The 20,664-nt window shown below is 46.3% G+C and overlaps 1 protein-coding gene across 11 annotated transcripts in view; it reads right to left on the reverse strand.

Moving 5' to 3' along the window:
* The window catches only part of Kalrn (kalirin RhoGEF kinase), a 609,660-nt gene that overhangs the window by 257,075 nt on the left and 331,921 nt on the right, over window positions 1-20,664 (reverse strand). For all 11 annotated transcript variants that reach the window (XM_051149844.1, XM_051149845.1, XM_051149843.1 and 8 more), the window contains exons 14-16: window positions 16,945-17,140; window positions 8,479-8,645; window positions 781-900 (exon numbers count right to left, since the gene is read on the reverse strand). In XM_051149844.1, the coding sequence (XP_051005801.1) occupies window positions 781-900; window positions 8,479-8,645; window positions 16,945-17,140 (483 nt within the window). The remainder of the gene's footprint in view (window positions 1-780; window positions 901-8,478; window positions 8,646-16,944; window positions 17,141-20,664) is intronic.

Genomic DNA, 20,664 nt, shown 5'->3' on the forward strand with positions numbered 1-20,664 from the left:
TGAACCACATGGAACAAGTATTTGAGATTTTTATTCTCCGCCTCTTTCCCCACTGGTGCTGAACTTATTGTGTTTTTAATATAGTTCTATGCCCTATTTCTATTCTTTCTCAGACACCACTGAGAAGCAATCTGCTAAAGTCTCTCTGGGAGGAGAAGGTCCAAGTAGGGAGATAATTGAAGGTATTATTTAAGGCAAGGCAACATTACATTATCCTAAGTGAAATTTTCTTTTAAAGTGGGCTTTTTAAAAAAGTGCCAGTTGGTAAACGTCTAGTTGCAGTTTTTTCTTCAAATATGGCTCTGCCAGCGTAACTGACCAGCCGCTTTCAGCGTGCAAACTATAAGGCACAGCCTGTTGCAACGCGTGTGGTCTAGATTCTAGATTCTAACGTAGAATTCAAGTGTTTAAGCCTGTTCTTCCAGTTCACTACCGACCTGTGCACCTGTTTATTTTCATTTCTGAGTGTTGTTCAGTTGGAAGCCTTGTCACCTTTTAGTTTTGTAGTTCTCCCCAGGCACATGGTGTGTGCTGGGTAAAGATCTCACTGTACCAGCGCCTTAGGGCACCAGTGAGCAGCAAACATTCTCATTTGAAATGTAACTATATGGCTCCTGATACCTTGGACTCTGCGGACTTGAGTGTGACAGGGGTGCCTGCACGATGTCACTACAAAGAGCATGAGCTCCAGTACCCAGGGGGCTGCTGGTATCCCAGCCAGCCATCCTACCCAGAGTCAAAAACGTGAACAGAGACAGTGCATCTGGATTTGGGGGTTACCTCGATGGCTAGCTGGAACTGTTCATGCTCCCGCTGCAGCTGCTCTGCCTCTGATAAGGAGCTGGCATTGACGAGGCTGGCGTTGAGCATCGACTCTCCATTGCGGATCCATCCCAGAACCTAGCGGGGTGGGACAAGCACACAGGTGAATGGCCCTCCAGTTTCTCCAGAGCTGTTGCCTTCCTTATGGGCACTTCAATCAAAGGACTATCTTCTCTTCCCCTGGCAAGAGAGAGGACAGCAAGGATCCTAAAGAGACATCTTCCCAGTCTTCCCATCTCTGCTGTCACGAGGCATGTACTTTCTGTACCAGATTTAGTCTCATGTTGTTTTCTCTCTGTGTCACCCTGCTGTCCCAATGTCCCCACCAAATTGTCTAGCATGACTTCATGTGGCTAAATTTTATGCATGTCTGAAGTTCTTCCTAGAATACAGAATGGCATAGATAAATTATAATTGTTGGTATATTTTTCTTTCAGTTTTTTTGATTTCTTGTATATTCATGTTTTATTTATTTATTGAGGATTTTATACACTATATTTTGACCACATTCTTTTCCCTTCCCCAACTCTTTCTTTCTGTTCAAATAAGAACTTCTTGACTTTGTCTATACCCCAATCCCCTTGTTAGAAATAATCTTTTCCTCCTGCAGATAGCTGTGCCATCTTGTATGTAATCACTTTAGTGTGGCTTACCACATAATGACGTTTTGGTTATTTCAACCTATATTTTACCGCCCTCTTAAAACGTGAACTCCCCAAAGTCTGGGGCAATCTTCTAGTCAAATTTTAATCTTACATAGTTCACTTAAGGGCTGCCACATAGTAGTGTTTAGACAGTAATGAAGATTACCCAACTCACAAAGCAGCCCAGATTATATAAGCTTGAGTAAGCAAGCAACTCAAAGGAAGAACAGAAAAAGCATGAAAAATTCACAGAGCAGATCATTATCAAAACGGAAAGTAAAGTATAATCAACTCAAATTACCCATTGGCCTGAATACAACCTTGAGGGTTTCTAATAAGTATTGGGGGAAAAGAAATCTAAACTGGGAAGTATTAGGAGAGAGGGAGCAAGAATAAGTACTGTTTAGAGAGCAGTGGTTCTCAACCTATGGGTCATGACCATCAGAAAATACCTATTTCTGATGGTCTTAGGAACCAAGACTCTACTCAGTAGCAAAATTATGAGGTACCAACGAAAGTAAATTTATGGTTGGGGGTTTCCAAGACCATTGGAAATATGTTTTCCAATGGTCACAGCCCACTGGCTGAGAACTGCTGGTCTTGAGTGTTCAAGGAAATAGACATGTTGTAACTATCAGGCTAACAGATTCGGCACCAATAATCAATCCAAAGGGATGGCCTAGGCTCTGAAAACTTACCTGGTATGTGGTCACTAGAACAGGGCACCAAGCATCTCCTCCTCTAGGGAGCCCGAGACCCTTGCTTGGTGGGGAAAAAGGTTCTGAAATGTCAAAGTCAGTGTATACCACCTGAATGCCACTCCTTGTAAAGGAGAAGACACTGCAATCTGTTTCAGATTCATGTTGAACGGATGGAAAATACTAGGCTGTCTCCTGGCCCAGAACTCTCATAGGCATCCTGCAGACTTCGTTCCCAAGCAGAAACTGAGGGATGCATTTTTGTGCATAGATGACATGAAGGATAAATCCTGCCAGAGCAGGCTGATTTGAATTGAGATGTTAATTCATGGCCAATTTGGCAGATTGTGGATGAGATGCTAATCTGTAATTAGCTGCAGGAAGTAAGTGTTCAGCATGTATGTGTAAAATCCTTGTTGCCCCTGGTGGACTAAGGCTGGCTGGCTAGAGGTGCTAATGACTTTGAAAAGCTGCCTGTTATTTGGGTACGCGCATTCACAGACTGCAAGACCAAATTCTTTCATCCCTTTGGAAAATGGCACTCACTGTATATTTTGAACTACAACCCTCCACCATGTTTCATTGCTCTCTGCATACTTTGGGGACTAATTTGTGGGTGTCATCAAAATGCCTTCTGCATGAGCATTCCAAGTCCTCATGAATCCCGATGGAATATTTTCCTCTAACTCTAGCCATGTCAGCTGTAGCTATGGTGGTCGGGACACTCACTCACTAGCATTCCCACTGAGCAATACCATGCATTTGAGTATCGACTTCTTTCGGTAAGTCATATCAAATTCTTGTTCATTTCTATTTCCCAAATGCTGTTTACAAAAGCTTTCTGGGACTAAAGTCCTACAGATCTGAATTTAGGACCACAAAAATGCATGAAGTCTACAGCCATGGCTTTAGTCCAGGGTGAAACGGAGCACCGGTGAGTCCATTCTAGAAGCGGAGCTGGCTCCACAGATAGAGGAAGCCAAACATCCAAAGCCACAGAGCCTGACTCTGTCCCTTCCTTGGAAAATTACTTAACTTCCCTGAATCCCAGCGGTCTCATCCGTGCCTGGATAACCCTCTCCCTCCCTCTAGCATCACAGGGCTGATGCAATGCTCTGGGAAATGCTAAGCTTGATGATAATGACTGAGTTGCTGTTAGTTTTGATTTTCAGTTTGGAGCAAAGATGGGCAGAGCTGTGATTCTTCAGTTATAGTTCTCCCAACGAGGGAAACAAAGTCATTTGACTTTATGTGGTTGTTTAAATGAACTTGTTGTCACTATTTTGATGTCGTATCAGTTTCCCGGGTTGCTACCATTCTTTGCACTCATATCCGCTAACAGTCCTGCTGGCCTAACATTCTGTTATGCGGTTCTTTTTAGCCTCCTGGTTCATCAAACGTGTTAGTTAGTATCCCTTGAGTGCCCAAGCAGTAGGAGAAATATTGTAACTAAAACGAGAAAATATTGGTTCTATTAATATCAAACGGTGGCTTTAGAAACATTTAATCAAAGGTCAGCTTTCTCCTCTGTACAATGTGTATGCTTTCCTTCCCTGAAAAAAAAGGGATTAGGATAAAAATAAAATACTTGATGTAAAACCACTTTTCAGATCATAATAGTAGCATTTCACTCCCATCAACTGCAGCAACAATTTACCTAATGAGTTAGTGTTATGGTTTGAATGTAAAATGTCCCCCAGAGGCTTCTGTGTAGGAACACTGAGTCCCAAGATGGTTCCTGCCATGCTGCTTAGGAGGAGATGGGTGACTGGGCAGGCCTCAAGGCTTTAAACAGGGACCTACTCTCTGTTTACAATTTTGCCTCCCGAGTTCTGATGCTTCTGATAGCACGTCTTTTTTGCTTGTGGCCATGACTCCTTCACCATGACAGACTGTGTCTCCCTGTAAGTCTTTCTCTTGTAAGTTGCTTTTGTCAGGGTCTTTTGTCATAGAAAGGAGAAAGTAACCGAGACTGTAATGGAGACAGATACCCTGAAAGGTCACTTCCTGTTCTAACATTTCACACTTCTTTAAAATCCAAAGATTGCTCCTCCATCCATGAAGAACACACATACTCAGAAAGAAACTGAGCATGCAGAATCAGAGACTGGATTTTTCGTTTGCGGACTAAAGCACTAAGGCCAGAAATTCAGCTTAGACTATCTTTGCTTAGAGGGAAGAGTTAAAAATACAAACCTATTATTTGCTCAGGTCAAAAAGGCTCAGATAAGCCCCAAACCAGAAGTGGACAATGGCTGCCCACAATCGCTGTCGCCTGGAAGCTGGGCAGCCTGGACCTGGTTCTCTTGTAGGTTGGAGAAACGGCTTGCAGACAGATGACTGTTCTCCAGGTCATCTCCACCACAGAGCCAAGATTTGTTCCCAAGGCACTGACTCTGGATTGTTACTGTGGGTGAACTCTCTTGAGGCATGGCTACTTCTGTAACTCCAACCACAAAATAAATTCTTGGCTCCTTAGATGTCTACCTTCAGAATTCCTTAGTTCTGAGAGCTCACGAGGTTGTACGTGTTTGTTGTTTATGGCTTTACAGTATGTGTCCATATTCCTTATGTCATCTTAATTATCTCCATTCAGAAACAATGTCCTTTTTGTTTCTCTCACTTGGACCTGCCCCAGCTCCTTTCTAATTCTGATATACAGTCATCAAAATGGAACACAGCATTTAGCACAAAAGTATAAGGGCAGGCTAATTTTTTTTCTTTAAGTGTCTATACTGAGTGTAAGCAAATATTGGCCAGATTTGGCTCACGGAAGCAATCCAACATTCTACAAATAGAGTTGTTATTAAATATCGTGCTGTGCAGGAATATATATGGAAACACATTCTGTTTTGTGCCATTAAGTCATCCCCCACCCCCGCCTGAATTTATCTGATAGATGTGAGGTCATCTTTATCACCAGTAGCAATTTTCCTGGAAGCGACCAGAGAATTCTGTGGGGTCTAGAGAGTAATGAGAGGGGCATTCAGGGGGCCTGGGAACCTGGGCCGTGTGCTGTCATTGGTGCAGTGGTTTCCTCTGCAGAGGTGTGTGTACTGCCTATCTTAGTACAGGTGATTGCTAAGGAAGAATCGTATGGCATTTATCATCATCACTTGTTTGGAATAGTTGAAGATAAGTTTTAGTCCAATGTCTATGGGTTCATCATTCTTTAAAGCTCCGCATTAGTATAATGTCCAGGTAACTACACTTTAGATGGTGATGGCCACGCACAAAGATAACCCTTTGGTGTATGAGCAACAACATCTGAGCTATACCATAATACTATTGCTCCCTCCCATAGTGGCCTCTAATTAATGGCGCTTCGATTAAGCTCTCTGTCTCTCTGTCTCTCCCTCTTTCCCTCTCTCTCCCCTCCCTCTACTCTCTCTGTGAGAATATGTTCTCTCAAGCCTGTATCTAAACTTAGCTTCAGTGATCAATACTGACATCTAAATTAACTACTTTTTTCCAAGTGTCAACAGCTTAGAAATCAATATTTCCTGCTCCGCCAATTTCCATCAGACACAAATGCTTCCTTTGAAACCAGATCAGATGGGTCCTTGACGAAAGAGCCTATACTGACAAGGGAAACAAGGCTGACTAATGAGGCATGGTGGCTAAGCCAAGCAGCAGGTCCCTGGTGCCATGGAGGACTGCTGTCTTTTGTAAACACCTCTATGGGTTTCTCAAGAGTCAGTTGAACATTCATTATCCCTTGTTTGTTTGTTTTTCGAGACAGGGTTTCTCTGTGTAGCCCAGGCTGCCTGAAACTCACTTTGTAGAACAGGCTGGCCTCAAACTCAGAGATCTGCCTGCCTCTGCCTCCCGAGAGTATTCATCCTCTTATGGATTTGAACTACCATTCCCCTGTGGGGCATCCATGCAATGCTACTGAGTAGGCACCTGCAGAAGGAAATTAAGCCCACCAGATGCACAGACTTATGAATGGGAACGCACACAGACATTAGTTCATCGATGCTGGAAGAAAACGTAAAACAGAAAGCAAAAGCAAAACTATGGCTTTTCTCTCAAAGTCCAAGGGGAATCTCCTCTTGGTTTGAAAGCTCATTCCTGCCATCCATTGCTCATGAAAATTACCAGGCATGGACACACAGGTAGACTATGACATGCCACAGCCCTGCGGACCTCAGGCAGGTGCCACTCTCTGTGGAGCTGAGGCTACCTCTGCCCATCTTATCAGACATGGTGAGCCACAGAAGTCCGGCCGTGCTCTGCAGTCGGTTCCCTCTATGGTTTCTGCATGTACAGGGGGCGTGTGGGGCGCTGCATAGAAAAACCCTGCGTTTTTGGAGATGCAAGTTTCAGCTAACAACTCAAGAGGCCCCTGTTGCACCCTCATCCTACCGTACCTCCGTTTTCTCACGTGTAGACAGTCCTTTCCCCAAGGGGCTTGATCTCATAAAGTAAGATCTTTCTTCTCATATGGTAATAGTGCACTGTCATGACTGCTGAGGGCATTAAAATCTGTATGCATGTTACTACTTTCGGCCTGCTCCGTGTGCTCTGTATGAATAAGTGTTCTACCTGGAAGCCCAGGTGGGACCCTGCTATGGTAGGCTGAGAGCATCTAGATGGCTGCTCAGCGACCAAGCCTGGTGTGCGGCTCGTAGGTCTTCAGTGCACACGTGTGTGAGCTCTGGCTGAGCAAGGGGAGTGGAGATCATCTCATTCAACGTGACAACCATGTAACAAGTGTGGCATAAGCATCAGCAAGGGCCACCCTAAATGTAAACAACTGAGCAACAGTTAAAAATGACACGTTTATGCTAACTTAGTTGATTTAAAGCTAAGCTCCAGTCACCACAGCACATAAGGGAAAAAAATGTTGAAAAGTAGACTAACTCCAGAGGTGGATCTTGGGCTCTGGAAGTGGGGCACCTGGTCCCTCAGAAGGGCGTGGAGCAGATAGCAATCCTGGAGGTAAGGGCTCAGCTGCCCTGCCCCAGAAGGCATTCCTAGAAGCCTGGAGGGTGGTGGGGTGTTCTTTCCTTGATGTGACCACTGTCTGGGGACCCTCTAAGCTTCAGTGGCCTCATCCGAAGAATGGGGATAGTGTGTGCCTCAGAGAAAAGCTATGAAGATTGCTGGACATAGGAAAGGTACACAGAAGTAGAACTACTCGGTCTAAGAGAAGCCTCCATCCACTGTTTACAATAACTGCCCCTTGGTTGGCCTGGGACTGCAACATTTACAAGTGCGCCATTGTGCATGGGTTTATGAGTATGTCCAGTAAAATGCTTTGCTTGTGCAGGTAAGAATTATTATTTTTTTCCTTTTAACTTTAACTTTTAAAGGGCAAGATACATACATACATACAGACATATATATATTCACATGTGTGTATATGTGTGTGAACATGAAGATTTATTTAATGTGTATGAGTGTTTCACCTGTACATACATATATACATTGCGTGTGTGTCTAGTATCTGTAGAGGTCAGAGGAGGGCACGGAATTCTATTGGAACTGGAGTTACATTGGTTGTGAGCTACTATGTGGATGCTGGAATTCTGAACATGGATTCTCTTTAAGAGCAACCAGTGCCCTTAACTACTGAGCCATCTCTCAAGCCCCCACACTGTTTTCTGAGATAGGATCTCTCACTGAACTGGGAGCTCGCCAGTTCAGCTAGACTAGCTAGCCAATGAGTTCTGGGATCTGCCTATCTGTGCCTGCCCCTGTCTCATCCTTGCTCTGCTGTGGATGCTCTCTGCTGTGTTGGCCTTGATTGTGGGTGCTGGAAATCCAATCTCAGTTCCTTAGGTTTGCATGGCAAGCACTTCACCCAACCCACGAAGCAAAATTCCCAGCTCCAAAAAATTGCTATGATAAGAACCATACACACATTGGAAATACTGGTAATTGCTACTGCTGGATCATTACTTATGAACTGTGTGTCAGGAGTTGGACCAGGCAGAGTTGCTGCAAGAGCAACCTGGCTATACAGTGGAATAGGGTTACCGAGAATGGATTTTTATTTCTCATTGACTATGTGACAGAATCAAGCACAGGAGAGGAGAAAATAGATTCAGCTGGAGAGTCCTCTGGAATGTTCCTAGGTATGAGAGAGGGCTCCTGAATTTATAATTTGAGCCATTGTCCCACTGGGTCTTTTGTGATGACAGCCAGGCTTGCAGAAATTAAACCAACCAATTCACACTCCAACCTCTTTTGTGTGGTTGGGTTACTCAGAAGGGGCACCTGTGGCTCCGTGTGCCTCCCTGTTGGAGGACAGGTGCCAGGAGGGCTCATCTGTTTGACCTTAGCCTGCAGGTGCCGGGCGGGCTCACCTGTTTGACCTCAGCCTGCAGGTGCCGCAGCTGGAGGCACTGCTCTAGCCGCTTGTGCGTCTGCTCCGCGTTGAGCTCCAGCTCGTGCTGCTTCTCATGGAGAAACTCCAGCAGCTCCTGCACCTGCGCTGCCAGGTCAATGTCCTTCTCACAGATTAACTCGATTCCTGGTTAAAAAAAAAAATGCAAACAATTAAAAACCAGGCGTCACGGGTCTGGCGACATTGTTTCCATTGTGTAGGAGAACTGGAGTTTGGGAGTGGCCACTGCTGGCCCTCTCTCAATGGCTACACAGCTCTCGGTCCAGCTGGACAGATCCTGCTGAGTCCCCCTGTAGGGTGTTAGGGTAATGCCAGCTCTTTAGGATGAATGAATCCTATGTCCAGTGAGCAATTTTCAACACATGACAAGACCAGTTCCTTTTCATAAATGGGAGAGAAGGTGCTGTAACTCCAGAGATCCATCCTAGGCAAGACGGCTCCTGGCAGCACCTGTATGGCCAACACCCAGATTTAGAAACAAACCTCTGAATTATCTTGGAAACAATAAAACCAGATCAAAAGGGCCCTGTGTCAGGAACTACCGCCAAGGGCATTATTCTCTTGTAACTGGTTAGATATAATTTATGATTAGATGAAAGTAGCTAGCTACTTAGGTCTCCTAAGAAATCAATGCCAACTTCCGAATATACGTGATAAGCATTCCTGACAATGCCACAGGGACCCTGGGTGCTGCTCATTCAGAGAAACCAGCATCTCCATCTTTTTGATGACTCAAAGCAGCTATAAGGCCAGTCACTTGCTGACACACGTTTCCAGTGTGTATTATGAACACAGCACCTAACCCAGACAAATAATCAGCCTACAGCAGGTGCTCCTGTCGGTACCCACCGGCAAAGGCTGTGGCTCTGCCCTCATCTACCTCCCCGCCTTGCTCTTGCCGTGTACCTCTCCGGACACCAGAGTGCAGAACGCATCCTTGTGTCTCCGCCCACGCAAGGTTCTGCTGATCCAGCAGCAGCAGGTCCAGCGCAGCCTGCCTCAAGTGGATTTCTGCCTCAGGGGGAGGAGTCACTAATAAAGTCAGATGGGGTAAAAGGGACTCACTTTTTCTCACTCCTTCACCTGCTGGTGGCTAGATTTTTAGTCTTAGCTTGCAAAGTCAGCAGCGGAACGTGTACTTGCTAGCTCTGGAACTGGCCTTGAGTAGGAATCATGATCTGGAGCAGGCCGTCTTAGTTCCCACAAACTTCACCTCCTCATAGGTAAGCTAGAATTTTCCATAGTCACCCACCCCTCATACACGCCGTATGATTGATTAGATGAGATGACACATGTAAGGCATCTGTCACGTACACATATGGTTAACGTGTATGCGTCACATACACCCAGCCAATGTAGATCAGTGTATACACAACAAATATAGAGCCTACCCTAGCTCCATGGATTTGCTAGTTCCTGTCTCTGATCTTAACCATATACCTCTCAGCCTTCTTAAATTCATGCCCGCTCGGTTCCTGTCCAGGATGCAAACTGTGACCCATGCTGTTTCTAGATCCTGACTGTCTACTTATTTGAAGGTTCAGCTTTGCCCTACCCCCGGGAAAAGGGATTGCCAGGCAGTCCTTATCTTTGACTCTACTTGTCCATATGCCGAGTTCTCATCCTGTAATCTGTGACCCCAAAGCAGCTGTGGTTTTGATGCTTATATTAGGTATGAGATATAGAAGAATAGGGATCCAACCAATAACGGGGTTCATGTTAAAATCCCAGGACATAAATTCCCAGAGGAGCACATCAACCTCAATATATGGGCACCTACAGAAATCAACCTTCCCTGAGACACGCCTTCATTATTCTGACACGCCACAGGAGCCTCATCCCTGCCTCCCACACACCTGCATCTGCATCTGGGAAGCACAGGCGCGTCTGCCCACACGAGGGGAAATTCGTTTCTGGAGGCAAAAATAGTGTTTTACATAAGGACAATCTGGGAGAGTGGGAAAAAATATTTTCTGGTGTTACATGATAACAATTTCAGTATCTTTTCATGTATTTTTTTTTTTTTCTTCTGTGAGTTTCACAATTTCAATCCCCAGCTCCTGAAATATCTGTGGGAGACGGAAAAGAACGGCTTGTTCTTTTGGCAGCCAACCCCCTCTGATTACTATTTTCAGTCACCAGAAGGGTGAGGTAGGTGGAACATCTCCTGGACTGAAATAAAAAGAAGAACCGGAGTGGTTTTTATTTCTCATGGCTTGGCGGGTGGGGGGGGGTGTGCAGGAGTCGGGGGGGGGTGTGCAGGAGTGGGGGGAAAAACCTCTGACCCTATGCTGACTTTCTGGAAATGTAATTTCAGATTCAGCTCTGCTTCACTGCCGGTACAGAGTGGTGGCTCTACTCCGGAGAATCCTTGCTCCACTGCATCTCCAGAGTGTTCAGTAAGCTGGGCTTTGTCTTTCTTTGGGAGGCAGGTGGCTGACCCCTGGCACAGCCAAGTTAGTGACTCAGCAAGGAAGCCAGCGCAGCATGCCATTGAGAACAAGTGCTGCAAGACCCAGGCTGTGCGGCTCTACTTGTCTCGCTCATTACTGTCTTGTGGGATGAACACTGGGAATACAAAAAAGGAAGGGAATGCCTACGGCACCTCCAGGTCCTCAGTCATAGGTGGCCTGAATGAGAGGAGTCTAGAGCCTTATCCTGGCCACACCTAGAGGAACCGACCCCCCCCCCCCCCCCACACCCTTCCCTCCCCTGTTCCTAGACACACTGCTGCGAGTTCCAGTTAAACTCTACCAACTGGAAAATCTCCGGACATCTCCACTGAGTAGATTTTGCTTTTGTTGACACCCACTGCCTTCAATATAATGACAGACCTACCTGTCCTGCTTAGGCATCCCAGGTAATAATGCACAAAAACAAGACTGGGTTTTGTTCCCCAGTCAAGGAGTGAATATATTTGTCTTTAATTAATTTTTTTTTTTTTTTTTTTTTTTTTTTTTTTGAGATTTCAATGTCCCCTTACAGGGAACAGGCCTGACTTCCCATCAAAAGTGACTTTTTATACCTTGCTCATATTGTCGCTGAAATGTAGGTTCTCTGATGCCAGGTCTGTGTTTGTTCCACTCATTACTGCCTCTTCTCTCCCCGTGCTTGGCTCATGTTACTCAGGCATAGCTCTGACCAGTGAGCGAGCTGGCCTCTTTAGGGACAAAGTGGATTTGTGCAGTGTGGTGGAGAGCTCTGAGGAGGGACAGGCTGAGGTTTGAAGCTGTGCTCTGAAACCTATTAATGGTAACACCCTGGGCTCTGTACCCTTCCCCAAGCCCCAGTCTCCTCATCTGCAAAAATAGAAATCATAGCTTACAGCTGCTGTAAGGAGTACAGTATAGATAGTGCCTGGCACTTTGTCAGCTCCAAATACTCTTTTTCCACCTTGTCCTTCTCTTGAGGGAAATTAATGAGAATACAGTGCTGGTTACTCATGAAAGTGCTAAGGGTCTTATAAATATGAAATCCAGTGACATTTAACGTACTTACTCAAAGTGTATTGTTATAAAACTATGGTGGTTTGAATGTTACTAGATTAATGCTGTCAACAAAGCTCTCACATGCAGGATTTACCTGGAGAACTTCTGAAAATCACTGTGTCCTGACACTGCCACAGACCCATGGCTGGCAGGAATGTGGTCATTAGATATTCATAAAGCTCCTGAGGTGAATCTAAAGACAGCCAAGTTCATAACCACTAGGCAAGATGGCAGTGGCCACGGCCCAAGAAGCAGGAATTCTCTTTCTATAATCAGTGGTAGAGCAATCTGCACTTTCTGTTGCATGGGGGTGGAGTGGGGGTGGTGTCTCACTGTCACAGTAATAACAAGTGGCATTCTATTTTCCTTGGCTTCCAGGTCATGACACCACTTTATTATTTTAATTTTTTTTGCTGAATTGGACCCAGGGCCAAGCATACGAGGCAAGCATTCTGCACGGAGTAATGCTCCCAGCCTCCACCATCACTTTAATTTTCTCAAGAAAAAAGAGAGCTCTGTTAGGGGCCAGAGTCGAGCATCCCTGGTTCTATTGCCAGACTTAGAGGGTTTGTCAGCTGTTTCTGTTCTTAAATCTTTGTGTTTGCCTCAGAGAGGAAGCATCTTTTCTCTTTTCTCCACCACTACCACTCATCTTTCTATGCCGTCTTGTCTATAAAAACCCAAGTAAGGAAGTACAGAGTCATTTAGTCGGGTTTTTAGATGGATGTTGCCTACTCTGGCTATGCCTTAGGACAGAAGTCCTTAAGGACGGCCTCAGTGCAAGCCAGGCCAATTAAGGATGCCTCCCTAAGCAGTGCCTGGACTCCGGTGTTTTTAAAAAAAGGTTCCCCAGCCGATTCTCAACGTGTAGCTCTATCGGGAAGCACTGGCGTACATCACAGGCCCAGTCCTCTCCTCTCAGCTCCAATAGCCCATGTCCCTGCTAAACCCAGAGTAGCTTTCATTCTGGAAAAAAAAAAAAAGCACAGGCTTCACATTTTCTTTCCATTTATGGCACAAATAAGCTAAGTTGTGGTCTATTATTTCTGCCTTCATCTGTCCCACCCACACTGAAGCTCATTCTTGCTTAATTTAGCAAATGTCATTACTGAGAACTTGCTATGTATAGGGTATCAGTGCGCTGCTGGAGGCTGCTGTGTAGAGAGGCCTCACTCGCACTGCTGATGAAGCCACCGAAACCAAGTAACCCCAACTGGCCGCTAGAATACAAGCATAACCCTGGATGTGCCGGACCTCATCGGCTCTCCTCCCTGCTCACATATAGACCCCACCACACCCCACTGTGAATCCCAGTGGCGGGTTACTCTTCCTCAGAGAAAGGTGAGGCTTGAGGAGTGCCATGCTCTGGGACACCCGGGTGGTAGGATGACGCGGATTCACCACGCTGTCTCCCCTCTCATTTGTGCTCTTAGCCTGTACGATCAAGGAGGCTCTCTGCAAGCACAGTTCATCAAAGCACAGATTCACATCAGACCCTGGTGGTGCAGGCATGCGGTCCCTGATGTGCAGAAGGCACAGACAAGAGAGCAGCAACTTCAAGACCTGCTGGGGTTACAGAGTGGGTTAAAGGACAGCCTGTGAAACTTAGTAAAAACTGGTCCCCAAATAAAAGTTAAAGCTAAAAGAGACACATTTTCAACTATTGAGGCTGATATTCCCAGGGGAAACTAAGTTCTAAGCATTATTGCCACAGACTGCAAGGATTTTGTATGTGTGTGTGTTTAAGTGTATTTCCACAGTCATATATGTGTATACCTGTACCTTATGTGTGTGTTTAAGTGTGTGTCCATGGCCACCTATGTGTGTACCTTGCCTTATGTGGGGGGGGGGGCGCACGTGCGTGTGTGCGTGCATGCGTGCATGTGTGTGTGTTTAAGTGTATTCCAACAGTCACATATGTGTGTACCTGTACCTTATGTGTGTGTATGTGTGTGTGTTTAAGTGTGTGTCCATGGCCACATATGTGTGTACCTTACCTTATGTGGGGGGGGTGTGCATCTGCACATGTGTGTGAGTGTGTGTGTGTGTTTGGAGGCTGTAGGTTGACATTGAGTGTTTTCTTCTATCATTTTCCATCTTCGTTTGTGAGAAAGGGGGTCTTCATTGAACACTTGGGGGCTCACTGACTGGATAAATTGGCTGAGCAGTGAGCTATGGGAACTTACCTCCCCTGTCCTGCTCAGCTGTAATCAGTGCTGGGATTAAAGCAGTGTGAAGTGTGCTATAGTGCCCTGGGACCCAAACTGAGGTCCGCATGCCTGCGTGGTAGTCACTCTGCATACTGAGCCATCTCTTGAGCCCTCCACAAATAATACCTTTTTGAACTTACTGAATCATGGTGTCTGAGAACTGGAAGGAATTGGCGAATCAAGCCTACATTATGAATTAGACAGGAAAGACTAAGATCTAATGAAGTCGATTCAGGATGTCCAATGCCAGGCTGCTCAGTGACAGCAGAATTGGATGTGGGATTCAAACAGCATGTTTTCCTAACAGCAAAATCTACCACCTCCCACCCTGAGGCTCAAGCAGATAGGCTGTAGTGAGGAAAAGATGGGGGGGGGGGTTGGGATATTGTTCCTGTTTCCCCCAGTCCTGTGGTGGATGCCGACTCACACCAAGACTTTTGCTTTGGTCAGCACTGTGGGTAGACTGGAGGCTTCAGGAAAACCTGACTCCATGTTACGAACACCACACCTGAAAATATGCATATGCGGATTCTCTAGTCCCATGAACTACTAAAAATAATCAGGCATAAGCCCTAATTAATTTAGCAGAGAGGGAGAAAAGTCTTAATTTTGATAGTTGTCCTTATTTTCTAATACAACTGTTTATTTCATCTTTAATCAAAATACAGTCCGTTAAACAAATACTATAAGACTTGAGGTCATTGCTGCCTCAGACCTTCATCTCTGAAGTCCTGCATTCCTCAGCCATATCCTGCTCTGGACCCCCGCCCCCCCCCACCCCTACCCTGAGCGCCTTTCCCCAGGTCCGGTATGACCCTGATCTCCTGTTATATGCTCAGAGTGGCACAGATGGTTGGTTCTCTGCAGAACCTTCCCTAGAACCGATGTCCTCAACTCCCTTTAATTCTCACAGGCTCTGCCAGACTGAACAGCTAGCTATGGTAGGCGGAGAGGAACAGCCAGTCTTCGTGGAGAGGGCTGAGAAGGCCTATCAAACCTCTCTCAGCAAAGCTCCTATCTAGAAGAGGGTGTTGTAGGGGTAGGGAGCCCATCTGCTTGGGGGTGTTGTCACCCACTCAGCCCTCCTGGTTAAGACTGATAGATGCCAAGCACAGCCAACCACCAGTCACAAGCAGTCCTCAGGGACTGCCAGCTCCCGGCAGTCTTTCTGGTACCATGGATATTTGGATCTCGGGATAGAAGTTGGCTTGCCCGAAGGTCATGTCAGCACACGTACCCATTTGGAGACACATCCGGAAGGATGAAGGGCAAGCCACTAAGTTGCTTTGCCCAGCCTCTCTTCCGGTAATGGTAACTGTGTCTCTCAAGGCTCCCATGGTAGCTGGATGGCCAGCTGTAGAGAGCATCATAAAGGCAGCTGTTGGGCTAAACTAAGCCCTGAGCATACATGAAATTCTCAACCATAGGAAAGGGATCATTATTCCTGACGGTCCTTACTCTTTCTTCCCTGAGCAGGGCCTGAAAAGACACGGCTGGTACATCACAACACTGCCCCTCAGATTTCAGTGAACACAGTCTGCCTGGAGACTCTGTTAGCATGTAGTTCAGCTTCACACAAACACCTGGCCACGAGCCTGAGCATGCTGTTCTGAAGACTTCCCAAGCAGACCGCAAGGCAGTCGGCCCTTCTTGAGCTGCTTAGAGTGCAGGCTGTACACTTAGAACGACCTGAGTCGCTCTGGCAGCTGTATCTTGTTTATGACACAGATGGATCACAGGACAATTTTGCTGGCAAAAGTGAACAGAACTCACTGGGTTCTCCCCTCTTTGGTCTGAAGTGGTGTTCATTTGAATGTCACACAGTGCTTGTTTTTCAGACCTCTACAATATTGTAAAGTCCAGTAGGACTTTCAGGTCCCCCCCTCCCGCAGCCCATCTCATTTTAATGTTCACTATCAATAGGTGCACAGCCCAACTGTGCTTTATAGAGGTGAGAGCCAGACCAAGAGCTTCAACCTGGATAACAAGAACTTGCCAAAAGGCCATGGGTATGGATGGCTAGGAGACCGAAGAATAGGGTCTAAGCATTGCACAGGTCTAAGAAAAAAATAAGTGCTTCCTTTTCCTCTTCCTGGGTTGCTTTGATTCTCTCTAGTTCCAGAAAATATTGCCTTAAAGAGTGGCAGTGAAGAAACCACGTATTGGTTGCATACATTTTGAATAAATCTTAAATGGAAAAAGTAATAAAATGCCATGTTTTCTTGGGAAGTTACAAAATCACACGATCTTCCATAAACTTTTAGCAGCACTATTTAAACTCATCTACAGACCAGTGATTATAAGCAACAGCAAAGCCTGACGATTGTGAGACGTATGAGGCAAAGAACAGGGGACTGCCTGAGTGTCAAGAGAGCCCGGCACTGGAGGAGGGCAGCCCAGGAGCTCGCTGCCCACCACAGCACAGCTCTATGCACCTCAGACTGCTCTTGGTTTGGGCCCAAATGTCCACTTTCTAACAACCTCCACTGGTTTCCATCACTGGCCTCCCATTCTCTCCTCAGTGCCCATAGATTCTGGCTCTACTCTCATCTTCCCCAAGCCTAAACTAGTCAATCTTAGCTTTTGGCTCTTATGACTGTTTCCTCCTTAAAAATAAAGGTGGATTTCTACTCTTTTGTATCTGTAGGAATAAGTCGAACAGCATGGGAGTTAGGGCTGATTGGACCTTTGCTTCCAATATCTCCCCTGCCGGGAGAAGCTACTTACCCGAGGCTTGCACTTCCATGATATACTGGTGCAGGTCTTGGCCCTGCTGGATGACCTCAAAGGTCATGTTGTTCATGGCAAGCTTCCGCTCTGTGTGGCGCTGTAGCCGCTGCTCTGCCAGGGTCAGGTCCTCCGTGTTGAAGTCGTTCATCTGCCGCAGCAGGTCCTCATTCCAGGCATCCAGCTCTGCCGTCACCTGCGACAAGTTCCGTCACCATGAGCCGGGGCCTGCCCGGTCCACACTGCCGGAAAGCCCCGTCAACTAACCCACCCCTCACTTTCCGCCTCCTGTGCCTTTTGCCCCTTGAATGTCTATAGCAACAGCAGATGGATGGCTGCAAACATTTGTGCACCGAATTAACAGCTTATAAGGTTTTGGCACATCCCTAGCACTGTCTCACTCACAATGACCCAATGAGGCAGGAAGTATGGCGATCTGCAGGTCTGCCTTCTAGAAAGGTAAACTGGCCTCACTCCAGACAGATGGAGTGCAGTGTGGCTGAAGTCCGCCTCGACAGTGCTCGGATCTCCCATCTTCAGAGCTAAGTAATGAGTGTCCTTAGGAAGCCAAAATTAGGAGCCAGAGAAGCCTGGGAAATGGTTCAAGGTCTTATCGTCAGTTGTGGGGCTGGTGGGTACTACAGCCAGGGCTTCCTGTCTGGTGCCTGTGCTCCACTGTCCTGGATGTTCTCTTCATCACAAAGGCTGGTGTCTCAACAGAGTGACCAAACCAAGTGTGTGCCATTCCTCTAGGACAGTGGTTCTCAACCCTTTGGGGGTGGGGGTTGAACATCTCTTTCATGAGGGTCGCCTAAGCCCATTAGAAACCACAGATTCTTGCATCGCAATCCGCAACAGTAGCAAAAGTACAGTTATGACGTAGCAACGGAAATAATTTTATGGTGTGTGTGTGTGTGTGTGTGTGTGTGTGTGTGTGTGTGGCGGGGCAAGGTTCACTGTAACATGAGGTACTGTATTAAATGGTCTCGCTGTTAGGGAGATTGAGAACCACTGACTTGGAAAATCAAGCAGATTATAAGTTACTGAAAGCAGTGACGACGCTAATGAACTATGGAGCGGAGCACAGAATAAAGGCAGCGGCCTGATGTGGATTAGCTAGCTCGTTCTCCTCACCTTAACTCAAGCAGTTTCACCTAATCTGTCTTCCACCCCACTTATATTCTCCGCACAAACCACAGAGAGAAAAAAGCATCTAATTACATTATTCCACGAACCAAAGTCTCCATTATGTTTTCTTGTGTCATGTTCACAACCAACGAAGGCAGCAGTCTGTGTGCGGCCACCTTTTCTGAGGAGCGGGGATGAGTGTCTCTCCAGGGCCACACATTTGCAGCATGGCCAGGGAGAGAGCTAGCTCAGTGGCTTTCACGACGCTGGGTCTCACCCCAGCTGACAGCTGGCATCATCTTTCTAGTGACCAAATACAAATTGTTCGTGAGTCATCAGAGGACACCAGGAAGTAGAAGCCAGCTAGAAGTAGTGGTGCATCCCAGCGATGGGCCCTGCAGACTGGGTTGGGAGAGCAAAGTAGAGTCCTTCGCAGGCTGCTTGTCTGGGTCACAGGACCCCATGTGTCCTCGAAGGGTAAGATCTTTCTTCTAGCAAAACAGAAGCAGATAAAAGCGCAGCCGCTGTCTTTGAAGTGGAGATGCGGGAACTGCAGAGTTCTTCCCTTACGGCTCTGGGTTCCCACCTCATGCCCCAGATCTTTTCGGGTCATGCCAGGGAACTGCTGAGCTCAGCAGGGACACCCAGCATCTAATTCATTGTGGAGGAGACCTGGAAACCAGCGGGTGAGCAGGCAGAACGGATTTCTGTTGGATCCTCGCCTTTGAGGGACACTTCACTTTCTAACTCTGGATACAGGTTCGATGGAGAGTCAGAGAGCAACCTCATGTTATAAGACAATGTACAGAATGAACATACGGCCATAGAAGCGGCACACAAGTAGGCTTTTCCTTCTTATATTTTAAGAATGAGAATATAATTTACATGTAATGCACGTATTTTGAGCACCCAGTTCTGGGAGTTTTGACAGTTTCATACATCTGGGTGTATAGACGTCACCCAAAATAAACTTCACACCCATCAATCACCTTAGGGAGCTCATTCTTGATCATTTCCAATCAGTTCTTCCCTCCCTGTAGTACAAGGAGGGTACTTTTAGATTTCTATCCTGTCCTTGGATTTTCTATGACCGATACCATAGGGTATATACTGTCTGGCCTGTGTTCAGCTACACGATGGGCATTGCTGGTGTCAGCAGTTCATTCCTTGCAGTAAAAGAACAGAATCCACTGTCCAGATGGCTCACACCTTATTTATCCCCTCTCCTGCTCACCAGCGTGTGGCTATTATGAATAAGGCTGATGTGAGAATTGCCACACCGCTCTTCCCGTGGGCACAGCTTTTCACTGCCTCTGGCTGGAACAGGTTTGTGTTTCTCAGCGACTGGCAGAGTTCTCCACGGGGATTCTAACTAACAGCGTATGGAGGTTCCAGCTGCCCTCACCCTTACTGTCTTCTGACATTAATATCTGTTTCATTTTTAACAGCACTACTCCATGGGAAGTAGTCATTCACTGCAGTTTTAAAATGTGCCTACCTCGTAGTGATTAATGCGGGTAATATTTTGATATGTTTTGCTGACCATTTGCGTATCTACCTTTATAAAGTGTTTTTGCTGTCAGTGGTTCATTTTTGAGACAATATTGCTGTATAGCCAAGGTAGAGCTTAAACTCAAAATTATCCACCTCAGACTAAGTGTGAGATTACAGGAGTACACTACCATACCCAGCTGATGGATTTTCTTGTGAGTACATGTTTATAAGTGTCCTTAATATGTTTGGATATAAAGTCTTTGTGAGCTAATCTACTGAAATAGCCAAAACCATAATTTCATGTCTGTTCCTTGCCAGAAAATTAGAATAAAACTAAAATCATAGCATGAAGGGGGTGGGGTGCGGGCAGATGGGCCTATCAGTTTTACCTTTAGTTTTGTTTCTCTAAAACTGACCCACAATGGGTCTTTTTGTCACAGGAAGATTCCAGATGGGCCCTAAGACCAGGATTCTTTGAAACAAAAAGCTTTGTAAGGCTGGTGGTCCTCAGAAGAAGGCTTCAGCTTCCAGGGATAGGCTTAGAGGTCTAGTACCTTGGAGCTATGTCTAAAACTGAAGGCAAAATGTCTAGTCATCTGTGTTCAGCGTTTCCCCACTCCGCCTTCTCTCTGCTGACCCCCAGCATCCTTTTCAAATGACTGCAGTAAGCTGATGCTCACGTCCACTGTGTGGCCTGAATAACGAGGGGTTTACAGAGCCTGCTGTTGAACATCTGACTTCAGAGACTAACTCCCGGCCCACTGCTCTTCAGTTGGCATCTGCTTCATTCTTTTTCCTAGTCTCCTGAAGCACGGTCAGCCAGAGAGCTAACAAGTTCTCCAAACCTAAATACTTAGGGAGACTAGGAGTGGGAGGAGCAGTGGGGAGGGCTGTCTGAGAGCAGGGCCCAAGATGATTGCAACTTCCGTCCACCGGTTGTTTAGCAGCATGGTCTTGAGTTTGGTGAAATCTATTCTGGTAGGAAAAGTCTTGGGCTTCTGGCTTGTACATATTCAACATTTTCTGGAGATGAAATCAGTCTCTTTCCTGAGTATTTCATGTCCTCAAGGAACACCCTTTTGCTGGAGTCCTTTACTT

The sequence above is a fragment of the Acomys russatus genome, chromosome 8 (assembly GCF_903995435.1).
Source record: "Acomys russatus chromosome 8, mAcoRus1.1, whole genome shotgun sequence".
In the NCBI taxonomy this organism is placed as follows: Eukaryota; Metazoa; Chordata; class Mammalia; order Rodentia; family Muridae; genus Acomys; species Acomys russatus.